The sequence below is a fragment of the Podarcis pityusensis genome (assembly GCF_964106645.2).
Source record: "Podarcis pityusensis genome assembly, chromosome: 15".
NCBI classification, from domain to species: Eukaryota; Metazoa; Chordata; class Lepidosauria; order Squamata; family Lacertidae; genus Podarcis; species Podarcis pityusensis.
Window position 1 is genome coordinate 6,738,434 of NC_138040.1, and position 12,726 is coordinate 6,751,159.

At 46.5% G+C, this 12,726-nt stretch overlaps 1 protein-coding gene across 1 annotated transcript in view; it reads left to right on the forward strand.

Annotated features, from left to right (window-relative positions):
* Positions 1-12,726, forward strand: part of LHX1 (LIM homeobox 1) — a 55,842-nt gene that overhangs the window by 24,055 nt on the left and 19,061 nt on the right. Inside the window, exon 3 of the mRNA XM_080983140.1 lies at positions 1,046-1,323. Coding sequence (XP_080839266.1) covers positions 1,046-1,323 — 278 coding nt within the window. The remainder of the gene's footprint in view (positions 1-1,045; positions 1,324-12,726) is intronic.

The following is a 12,726-nucleotide window of genomic DNA, read 5'->3' on the forward strand; positions in this document are numbered from 1 at the left end:
CATTATTTGTTTGTTTGTTTGTTTGTTTGTTTGTTTGTTCTATTGCCTCCCACCTCTGCGTCTCAAGGCAATACACGCAATGTAATAAAAACTGCTAAAAAGCCTTTGGAAACAGCACAGAAAGTATCTGGCAAATGAATGGGAAAATAATAAAATATGGCATAAAGCAATTCATCCTGCTGGGGGAGCTTGTCATAATTTGTATCACTATGCATACATCTAAAGAAACAAACAAGTGGGACATTTTTTCATTTTCTCCCACATTATTAGAACCTGGGGTCCTGCAATTAATCGGCTTAGCCAGAGACTCAGGACGAGCAAAAGGAAGGCTTCCTTTGTCCAGTGCATCATTTACCTGTGGAACTCACTGACACAAGATGCACTGGTGACTGCCTCTGCCTTAAATAATTTAAAGGCTGGGGGGGGGCAAATTCACAGTGTGGGGAAGTGTTTTAAGGTGTGGGGGGGGAGAGGTCATGGCATCCAGGACATATTGAGCAACACCTGCATTTATGGTGCTTTCTTAAAGGTAAAGGTAAAGGGACCCCTGACCGCTAAGTCCAGGACAACTCTGGGGTTGTGGCGCTCATCTCGCTTTACTGGCCGAGAGAGCCGGCGTTCAGCTTCCGGGTCATGTGGCCAGCATGACTAAGCCGCTTCTAGCAAACCAGAGCAGCGCACGGAAGCCGGTTAGCTTCCTGCCAGAGTGATACCTATTTATCTACTTGCACTTTGACGTGCTTTCGAACTGCTAGATTGGCAGGAGCAGGGACCGAGCAACGGGAGCTCACCCCGTCGCGGGGATTCAAACCGCCGACCTTCTGATCGGCAAGTCCTAGGCTCTGTGGTTTAGACCACAGCGCCACCCGCATCCCTTGGTGCCTTCTTTCACGTTGCTTATTTAGCAAGCAAACCATCCTATATGATCAGCTCCCCTATTCAATTATGATTGAGAAGAGATGCTTGCAGTTGGATGCGCATCTGAGAAAAGGCGGACATCTAAGGACATGTGTCTTTGTGCGTGTGCTTCTCCCTAACACTGCAGCCACCACCGGCAGCGACCCCAGCCTCTCCCCGGACTCCCAAGACCCCTGCCAAGACGATGCCAAGGACTCGGAGAGCGCCAACGTGTCGGACAAGGAGGTGGGCAGCAACGAGAACGACGACCAAAACCTGGGGGCCAAGCGGAGAGGGCCCCGCACCACCATCAAGGCCAAGCAACTGGAGACCCTCAAAGCGGCTTTTGCAGCCACCCCTAAGCCCACCCGGCATATCCGCGAACAGCTGGCGCAGGAGACCGGCCTCAACATGAGAGTCATCCAGGTACAGCTGTTTGATGGGTGGGACAAGGCACGACGGAGGAAAATCCTAGCGTGGGGCAGTGGGAAGGGGATGGGTGTCCCGGGACGGTGGAGGCCAGGGATGCAGAATGAGGCCTTCAAGGCCTTCCCAGCTGGCCCTCACGACTCCATCTTCTCCTGGGCTATAATAGCCTGGTGAGATGTGAACTGGGATAACCTTTCTTCATTGCCTCAGAGGTGTGTGTGTGTGTGTGTGTGTGTGAGAGAGAGAGAGAGAGAGAGAGAGAGAGAGAGAAAACTTTTGACACTGGTTGGAATATTGCTTGGTTTTGCTCCACCTGCCTTTGGCCTCACCCATCATTGACTTTTGGCTCCCAGGAGGCTGGGAACCAGGAAATGTGTCCCACAGGATCACAGAAACAAAGAACTGTAGAGTTGTAAGGGACTTCGAGAGTCAGGGAATCCCTCACAATGCAGGAATCCTTAGCACAAACACACCTTATTCTTATTCTTTGGTGATCACTCGTATCCAAGTAAGATTGTCTTCCATGAACACTTAACAGTGAGTCCATAAGTGACTGTGGAGGCCAATTCTGGATCCACATGTCCTTCCACAGTGGGGACATCGGTTTCGAGGCGGAAGTTGATCACGGTGAGGGTTTGCCAAGCCTGCCTTCCTCTTAGCTTGTTTCTTCTTTTTGCCCTGAGTTCCTGCTTCTTCAAAGCCCATGACACCTTTCTCCAATTGGAGTGCTCGCAGGCCAGTGTTTCCCAATTGTCGATGTTTATACTACATTTTTTTAGATTTGCCTTGAGATTTGTTCTAGGGTGTCCTGATGGATTTATGAGCTGGTAGGTTATAAGTATCGTAATAGATCAATACAGTAAATAAAGGCATCCAAGTTTGGGGGCCATTACTACACAGGGGGCAAGCCACAGAGTGGCTGGGGAAACCCAGCCAGATGGGTGGGGTATAAATATTATTATTAGTAGTAGTAGTAGTACATAATTTCAGACAGGGTGTTAGGTTTCCCCTGCTAAAAAAAGAGAGGCAATATTTCATTCCACACCATTTTTCTAAATCCACAGCAGAATGGCTCTGTGCACCCTTGATTTCACATGGCTAATTTATAGCTCATCACACCACTGTTAAAACATCTGCCCTGGCTCTCCATCTACTTCCAAGCCAGTTCAAGAGCCTTGTATTAATTAACAAAGCCCTGAACAGCTTAGGTCTGGGGCACCTTTGGGGACCTCCTGAACTCTTATATCCCAGCTGGATCACTGGGATCGTCTTGAGTTGGCGAGGCTCATTTGACAAGAAACCGAGCTTTCAGAGTCACCAGCCCAATATTGTGGAATACTCTGACCATAGAGATTCAGCGGATGCCAACTTTTAACTTTTTCATTCCGCCAGCCATATGCAGGCAATTAAGAATGCATCTTTCTGTTTTATTCATTGGTTGTCCCTGATTTTGGTTTCTTGGATGTGTTTGTAATATTAAAAATATAGATATTATTGATTATAACTAGGAGGCAGCAGAAGGAGCGCATACTGAACAGCAGCATCACAAGTAGAGAGGTCTTGGTACTTTTAAAAGCAACTTTTTCTTCAGACAAAGGTTGTGGGGTGGTGAGAAGCAATGAGTGCCCCAGAATAAACTGGTGCTCTGGAAATCTTGTTTCAGCACCAGTATGCGTTCATAATTTCAAAGATTATAACTAATAAGATATTGTAAATAATAAATGCTTATAAATCAAGGCAGTCCAACTTTTCATGTTGGGCTGCAAGAGTACTTTGACATGCGGGGGGCGGGGGGGGGGGGCAAGGCCAAAATTTGACACACACACACATACACACACACCAGCCTTGGGAAGGAGGCGTGAGGCTCTGTCAGGGTCCTAGAGCCCTCCTATCTCCTTCCTCAAGCTGGGAAAGTACTAACTCAGCTTTAAGAAGGGGAACTCTAGGATCCTGTCAGAGCCCTCACACCTCCTTCTGCCTCCTTCCTAAAGTCCAGCACCTCACTTACCTATACCCCGCCCATCTGGCTGGGCGGCTCCCAACAGAATATTAAACACAAGATAAAACATCAATCACTAAAAACTTCCCTAAACAGAGCTGCCTTCAGATGTCTTCTAAACATCAGGTAGTTGTTTATTTCTTTGATTTCTGATGGGAGGGTGTTCCACAAGGTGGGAACCACTACCAAGAAGGCCCTCTGCCTGGTTCCCTGTAACCTCACAGTGAGGGAACCGCCAGAAGACCCTCAGAGCTGGACCTCAGTGTCCGGGCTGAACAATGGGGGTAGAGACGCTCCTTCAGGTATACTGGGCCGAGGCCGTTTAGGGCAGGCATGGCCAAACTTGGCCCTCCAGATGTTTTTGGACTACAACTCCCATCTTGCCTAGCTAACAGGACCAGTGGTCAGGGATGAAGGGAATTGTAGTCCCAAAACAGCTGGAGGGCCAAGTTTGGCCATGCCTGGTTTAGGGCTTTAAAGATCTTTATTATCACTCCACTTCCGTTTTCTGGAGCAAAAGATGAGCACCAGTGCCATTGTGGTGTGAAATAATTGGGTTCATTTCACTCTCTAGATGGGGTTAGTGTAATAGACAATAGTGAGCTGGCTGGATCCACTGCCTTATCTGGTATCAGGTGGGAATGGGAGCACTGACCTGTATTGGGTCCCAATTGAGAGTCAGGAAGCAGTAGAGCCTCTGGCTTTCATATCTTTACCTGTGAATGCCTGATAAGTCACTGCTTGCTATAGTACTGAGTTAAGGAGTTGTCCACCCCTCAGTCACCTCATGTAATTGTAAATTCAGCTGATGACTTCAGAGGCTTCCTCTCAGCACCTGTCAACTGATTGATGCTGAGAGGAGCTCCTTTGCTCACTCTCAGTGCTAAGCAGTTGATTGATACCCATAGCACACCAGCCCCATTAGCAGCACTGTACAGCCAAACCCAGTCATGCCTTTTCAGCCTTGCAGCTGATGTCACATACGAAATCTGGTGTGGGCAGATGGGTGTGGCTGGTGGTGGTGGGAAACTACTTTGAGGTTGCTATAGTAACTAGGGGAGGGGGTGGGTGGAAGGACCAGGGAGGTGTCAGAAGAATGACAGAGAGAGAGAAGCTTTCGCGACTACCTCGCCTTTGGGAGCTTCCAAGAATATAAGGCGGTTGAAGTGAAGTAGATGTGGAGCTGATCAGCCCCTCGGGTGAGGCTTCTGAGCTTACTCTAGAGGAGAAGCAAAATCGAGGGGAGCTAAATAGATAACATGTCTACCTTGCAGCAGGTAAGGCAATAATGCATAAGCTAGTTTCACAGGTGTCATTCCCCGTGCCCTTTCTTCAAAGGCCAAGCCAGCACTGAATGGACAAGATCTTTCTTTTTTTTTTAATGATATTTATTAAAGTTTCAAAGAAAACAAGAATTACACAAAAACAAAAAATAAAGATACAGAAAAATACAAAATACAGAAAAAAGAATAAAGTTTTTAAGATATAACAAAAAAATGAAAAATAAAAAGAAACATACAAAATAAAAACAATTAAAAACACGTTAATTTTCCATAACATATCTTCCTTACACTTATTTCCCCGGACCTCCTCATACCTCCCTTTTTTGTATTCCAGTTCAGTTTGTTAGTTCAGCAAATCCTTACCATTAAACTTTTACCCATTTGTAAACCTTTTGTCGTATCTCTTAAAGCATTGCAGCTGGGAACCACTTAGTTTCTATCCAACATCCTTCTAAGATTCATTAATTTTACAATATTTCTGTAAATAGTCTTTAAATTTATTCCATCAGGCTTCCTCAACCTCGGCCCTCCAGATGTTTTTGGCCTACAGCACCCATGATCCCTAGCTAGCAGGACCAGTGGTCCGGAATAATAATAATGATAATGATAATTTTTTATTTATATCCCGCCCTCCCCAGCCAAAGCCAGGCTCAGAGCGGCTAACAAGAAGTAAAAATGGGAATTGTAGTCTCAAAACATGTGGAGGGCCAAGGTTGAGGAAGCCTGGACAAGATGATGTCCTCCTGCTGGAATTAATAAACTGATTCAGTCTCAGAACAACTTCACTCCTTTCTAGTGAAGAAATGCCTATACAGTGGTACCTCTGGTTGCGAACGGGATCCATTCCGGAGCCCCATTCGCAACATGAGCAGAACACAGCCCACGTCTGCGCGTGTGCAGGTCGCGATTCACCACTTCTGCGCATGCACGTGACATCATTTTGCACATCTGCGCATGCGCGAGCAGCAAAACCCGGAAGTAACCCTTTCCGGTACTTCCGGGTCGCCACGGGACGCAACCTGAAAATGCACAACCTGAAGCAAACATAACAAGAGGTATGACTGTAATGTCTTTTCTGAAAACACAGTTGTTCTATTAACATCAGCTTGGCCAGCGTTCACAGGGAGATCTGTTTTTGGGGAAGGGTGACGACGCAGTGCTCTCTTGGGTATCCTAGGCCTCTTCTTATCCCTGGAGGCACTGCTGCTTTTAATTTGTTTCTTTGTTTCCTGCATTTATTGCTTTATATCCTACCATTTTCTTCAAGGAGCTCAAGATGGTCTTATATAGTTCTCCCCCTCATTTAATCCCCACAACAACCCAGTGAGGTAGGCTAGACTGAGTGGCAGTGACTGGCCCAAAGTCACCCAGTGAGCTTCATGGCTGAGTGGGGATTTGAATCCTGGTTTCCCAAGTCTGCTGCTCTAACCACTACACCACACTGCCTCTCACATTAAATGGAAGGCTACACCTATTGAATTCATACCTCTCTCTGTGTGTATATTATTGTTACTTATTTTACACAGGAGCCCTGCCTGAAATGAAAAATTGGCAATCTTAGGTGTGATTGAACATGAAAGAATGCAAGTTAATAATAATAATAAATTTTTATTTATATCCCACCCTCCCCAGCTGAAGCCGGGCTCAGGGCGGCTAACAACAATAAAATAATACATTTTATTATTTATTTATTTATTTATTTATTTATTTATTTATTTATTTATAATATTATTATTATTATTATTATTATTATTATTATTATTAATTCTATAGTTATTAATATTATTTAGATTTCTTATCTATCGTTTACTGTAAGATCCCAGGGCAGGTTACAACAATATAAACATGTGATAGTAAAATCAGTTAAAATATAAACTCTCTTGGTGCATGTGAGAGTGCTGTGGTGTGTGTGTGTGTGTGTGTGTGTGTGTGTGTGTAAAACACAACATAATGTGTACATGTGTTTTTTATGAAAACAATGTGGGCACAATCTGATTGCTTGTGCTTTGACCCCTGCTGAAATAAATAGGGTTAGAATGCATTTGGCTGAATTCCCTGAATACATTTATTTTTTAAGAAATGCATGCCAGTAAAATGAACATGGGTGACTGCAACAAAATGTTGCATCCTGGAGTGCTCCTGCTCACTATCCCAGTCACTGCCGTTTCATTCCCCTCCACAACCATTTCTCAGTCTCCCAACAAAAGTCAATCAGCACTCCGCAGCCACTGAGCATGCTCAGTCTTCACTGGGGCTGTCTTGGCGTGTCCCCCAATTTTAAACAAATCCTGAAGACTTTTGGTCCTCCTGAAAGCCTCCCATTCCACAAGCCAGCTGACTGCACCTCCACTCCAACTAAGGCAGGACAGGAGCATGGGCAAAGCTGTTAGGCGAGTGCTGAGAACCATATTTCAGTGGCACAGGACACAATTACCGTATTTTGTGCTCTATAAGACTCACTTTTTCCCCTCCTAAAAAGTAAGGGGAAATGTGTGTGCGTCTTATGGAGCGAATGCAGGCTGCGCAGCTATCCCAGAAGCCAGAACAGCAAGAGGGATTGCTGCTTTCACTGCGTAGCGATCCCTCTTGCTGTTCTGGCTTCTGAGATTCAGAATATTTTTTTTCTTGTTTTCCTCCTCCAAAAACTAAGTGCGTCTTGTGGTCTGGTGCGTCTTATAGAGCGAAAAATACGGTAATTCTTTGGCAGCTGCATGCAGGGCAGGGAGAGACCTCCTTCTGGAACTCTGGAGTGCTGCTGCCAGTCAGAGCAGGCAGTACTAAGCTTAGGTAGACCATCTACCCAGTATACCTGCAGGAGCGTCTCCACCCCCATCGTTCAGCCCGGACACTGAAGTCCAGTGCCAAGGGCCTTCTGGTGGCTCCCTCACTGCGAGAAGCAAAGTTACAGGGAATCAGTCAGAGGGCCTTCTCGGTCGTGGCACCCGCCCTGTAGAAGACCCTCCCGTCAGATGTCAAAGAAATAAACAACTGCCTGACGTTTAGAAGACATCTGAAGGCAGCCCTGTTTAGGGAAGTTTTTAATGATTGATGTTTTAATGTACTTTTAATCTTTTACTGGAAGCCGCCCAGAGTGGCTGGGGAAACCCAGCCAGATGGGCAGGGTAAAAATATATTACTACTACTACTATTCTTATCATCATCATCTGCCTGAGTCAGTATAAGGCAGCTTTCTCTGTTCTCACATAAGCAATGCCTGAAGACTGGAATGTGTTATATATACTAGGATAAAACGATGATGGAGCTCAGAGCTTGTGCTACACCTGCATGGGGAACCTCAGGCTCAGGGACTGGATGTGGCCCCACAGGCCTCTCTATCAGGCCCTCAGGAACCTCCCCACACCCTCCCTAGCCACACCCTTCACTGGCTCTGCTTTGCAGCCTCCTTCCGGGGTGGAACGCGCCCTTGAACCCGGACCCTGCCTCTTCTTTGCTTGGATGAGGGGTAGAGAGCAAAACATGGAGGTGCGAACCCCTCTGACTTTTGAATGCATGGGCATAGCCAGGGGGGAGCAGGGGGGAACTGCCCCCCCAATAATCCAGTAAGTGAATAAAAATACTGAACTAAAAGTAGAAAGATTTTGACTGATTTTTCTGAGCACCTGGAGGTCAAAAGGAAGTAATTTAAAATGACTGTTTTGCTGAGACATTGCATTCCAATTCTGCTACCAGCCTTTCTCAACCTGTGAGTCCCCAGATGTTGTTGAACTACAACTCCTATCACCCCTAGCTAGCAAAGCCAGAGGGACGCGGGTGGTGCTGTGGGTAAAACCTCAGTGCCTAGGACTTGCTGATCGTAAGGTCGGCAGTTCGAATCCCCGCGGCGGGGTGAGCTCCTGCCGTTCGGTCCCAGCTCCTGCCCACCTAGCAGTTCGAAAGCACCCCTAAGTGCAAGTAGATAAATAGGTACCGCTTTATAGTGGGAAGGTAAATGGCGTTTCCGTGTGTGGCGCTGGTGCTGGCTCGCCAGTTGCAGCTTCGTCACGCTGGCCACGTGACCCGGAAGTGTCTTCGGACGGCGCCGGCTCCCGGCCTCTTGAGCGAGATGAGCGCGCAACCCTAGAGTCGGTCACGACTGGCCCGTACGGGCAGGGGTACCTTTACCTTTACCTTTTAGTCCAACAACATCTGGGGACCCACAGGTTGAGAACCAGAGGATGACGACAGGTGAGTGCCTTGTGTCTCCCCCACTCCCAAAATCCTGGCTATGCCCATGTTTGCACCATATTATGCCAAGTCTGTTGCTCCACTCATTTTCACCTCTGGCCCCACCCAGTGGACTGTTCCACTTGAAGACTGCAGGGTCATATTTTCAAAATTCTCGCACATGGCTCTCCCTGCTTGAAGGAGGCTAGCACAGCACAGCTGTGCCATAACTTTTGCCTTTTGCTTTGCTACTTCCCCCTCCACCCAGGCAATTTGGTTTGGCTGTGATTGGGGGCAGGGGAGCATGATGCTTCTCTGTGCAGATGGAGAGGGAGAAAGAGGGAGGGGTGCAAAGTGATGCAGGCAAAGGGAGAAAAACAAAACTTTTGGCATTGTAATATCATTATACAAATCTATGGTGCAGCCAGGTTTGGAATACTGTGTACGGTTCTGGTTGCCTCTCCTCCAAAAGGGTATTGTAGAGTTGGGGAAAGTTCAGGAAAAGGGCAACCAAAACTATCAAGGAGATGGAGTGAATTCCACCCCTGAAGAAAGGTTGCAGCGTTCAGGACATTTTAGTTTTGAGAGAAAAAGCATTTATAAAAATGATGCATGGTTTGGAGAAAGTGGATAGAGGAAAGTTTTCTTCCTCTTGCCCGACACTAGAACTTGGGATGTCCACAGAAGGGGAATATTGGAAGGTTCAGGGCAGATAAAATAAACGCAGCAGGCAGTTAACTATGGAACTCCCTCCTGCAAAGAAGCAGCGATGACCACCAGCTTGGATTACCGTATTTTTCGTTCTATAGGGCGCACCGGCCCATAGGACGCACCTCGTTTTTTTGGGGGGGGAATGAATAAAAAATTTATTTCCCCCCCCGCCGCGGCTGCTGCCCCAAGCCTTGAGCACACCTGCAAGAAGCACGGGGCACCCTCTGGAGGGCTCCGTGTGCTTCGGGCTGCAGGCTACCGCCCCAAGCCTCGCGCGCTCGGCGGGACCTCCTGCTGGGCGCGCAAGGCTTGCAGACACTCGCTGGGGCTGCAGGCTGCTGCCTGCAAGCCTTGTGAGCCCGCGGGAACTCCCACCGGGCTTGCAAGGCTTGCGGATAGCTTCCTGAAGCCTGGAGAGCGAGAGGGGTCGGTGCGCACCGATGCCTCTCGCTCTCCAGGCTTCAGCGAAAGCCTGCATTCGCCCCATAGGACGCACACACATTTCCCCTTCATTTTTGGAGGGGAAAAAGTGCGTCCTATGGAGCGAAAAATACGGTACTTTAAAGAGTATTGGACAAATTCACGGAGGAGAGGGCTACCACTGGCTACTTGATGCCTCCCTAGCTGAAGGCAGTAATGCTTCTGTATACTAGTTGCTGGAAACCTTAGCAAGGGAGAGTGCTGCAGTGCTCGAACCCTGCCTATCTGTGAGGGCAGAACGCTGGACTAGATGGTCTACTGGCCTGATTCAGCAAACTCTTCTTACGTTCTTTTTTTCCTCACATTGACCGCAACCCATAGATACCCTGTAGTTTCTTGAGAAGTACAGTGGTACCTCGGGTTAAGTACTTAATTCGTTCCAGAGGTCCGTTCTTAACCTGGAACTGTTATTAACCTGAAGCACCACTTTAGCTAATGGGGCCTCCTGCTGCCGCCACGCCGCCGGAGCACAATTTCTGTTCTCATCCTGAAGCAAAGTTCTTAACCCAAGGTATTATTTCTGGGTTAGCGGAGTCTGTAACCTGAAGCATATGTAACCTGTAGCGTCTGTAACCCGAGGTACCACTGTACTTCAATCCTACTGTCATTTGGTCATGTGTTTCCCCTCAAACCACTTTCTATTGACTTTGGAAATGAAAGCTGCCGTTAAGCTGAGGTGCGTACATTTCAGACAGCCGTTGCACATGCTCAGAAGGCAGATTCATTGAATAGGAATTGGGGGATGGGGTTGAAAATGTGGGGAAACACCACAGGTAATGCACATTGGATCTCTGCCCCCACTCTGTGTGTAGCAAGCTAAAATTGCGACTTGACATGCACCGAGAGAACCGTCCTCCCTGCAATTTGAGCTGCTCATGTGTACCTTAGTCAAATCCCTATGTCTAATTTTGTATAATAGAGCATTTATTTGGGGGTGGGGGGATGAGGAACCCGTTGCGATTATATACGCTTTCTGTCACATGTAAGGAAGCTGCCCTGTCCAGAGCCAGACCGTTATGTCCCTCTTCCTCAGTATGCATGCGCGCACTGCCGTCACAATTAGCTATGTACTCCACTGGAGTATCATAGAATCATAGAATTGTTGGGAGGGAACCCAGGGGTCATCCAGCCTAACCCCAGAGGCATGGTTGTTGTTGCTGTTGTTTAGTCATTTAGTCTTGTCCGACTCTTCATGACCCCATGGACCAGAGCACGCCAGGCACTCCTGTCTTCCACTGCCTCCCGCAGTTTGGTCAAACTCATGCTGGTAGCTTCGAGGACACTGTCCAACCATCTTGTCCTCTGTTGTCCCCTTCTCCTTGTGCCCTCCATCTTTCCCAGCATCAGGGCCTTTTCCAGGGAGTCTTCTCTTCTCATGAGGTGGCCAAAGTATTGGAGCCTCAGCTTCAGGATCTGTCCTTCCAGTGAGCACTCAGGGCTGATTTCCTTAAGAATGGAGAGGTTTGATCTTCTTGCAGTCCATGGGACTCTCAAGAGTCTCCTCCAGCACCATAATTCAAAAAGATGCATGGTAGATGCATGGAAAAGATTCATAAGACAGGTAAAATGCTGTTTTGTTTTGTTTTGTGTTTTGTTAAAAAAAAGGTCTCATCCACACAATACATTTTAAGCATATTCAACATACATTTGTAGCACATAGCTTCCTCCAAGGGATCCTGGGAACCTTAGTTTGTTAAGAGTGCTCTGTAAAAGGTAAACTACCACTCCCAGGATTTTAAGTGAGGAGGGGGAACCATGTTATTTAAACATATTGTGTGACTTACATGATATATTTTGTGACCTTTTAAAAGTGCTCCTGAGCTGCTTATTTTTATTTTGGCTAAAAATTTCTTAGTTTCTTGACCTTCCTACCCTGAATTTATAATTTTTTCTGCTGCTGCTGGGCTATCCTTATCCCTTTGTGTCAATACTTCCCTGCCTTGTTTACACCTCTCTCTCTTCTATATGAACTTCAGATTACTAGACACCCCTCAGCCAATCAGCATCCTTGGAAGGTTCCAATTGGAGTGGGGGTGGGGAGAAGGTGGGGAGAAATTGTGAATTTAAATCATTGGTGGGAGGAACTGAGTTTTTTAGATTGGATATGACCCACTATCTCCAAACACACACACACTCACACCCATGTTAATAATAGAGTGACTATTTGAAATTAATGCACAGAACTCCCTTAGGCCCATTAATTTCAATAGGTCTACTCTTGAGTAGAATACAGCCATAAAAGAAATAGCCGTATCAAGGCTTCTTCTTTGAACTTGTAAATTGGAAAGCAGAGGGATAAATGAAATAGACACAATCAGTGTTTTCGTCATGAAAAGAGGGGAACATTTGGGGAGCATTATGAAAAGTCATGGTACACCCCTACCTTGTTTTCTTAACTGTTTCTCTTAAGCAGGATACTTTAAAAAAATACATTTTTAAACAAATGTAAAATTTCAATTCTATTTTTTAAAAGCACAATTTTCAAAAAAAAAATATTAAATTATTTTGATCTCTATCCAACCTTTTTCTTTTTCTTTTCAAACGTCTGATGCGCAGTAGTTGTTAGAAGGTTTGTAAATCCGGAGTTGGGAGATGAGGCTAAATTGCTTGCGTGGACGGACGTTTTAAGGCGAAGTTGAGCACCAAAGAGTTTCGGGGGCTCTCTGAATTAATTCCCTCATTCTCTTCACCCGCCACGTTCAATGTCAGGTCCCTAATATTTTAAAAGGAGGGCGCTTTTAAAAACACTTCGAAATGGATAAA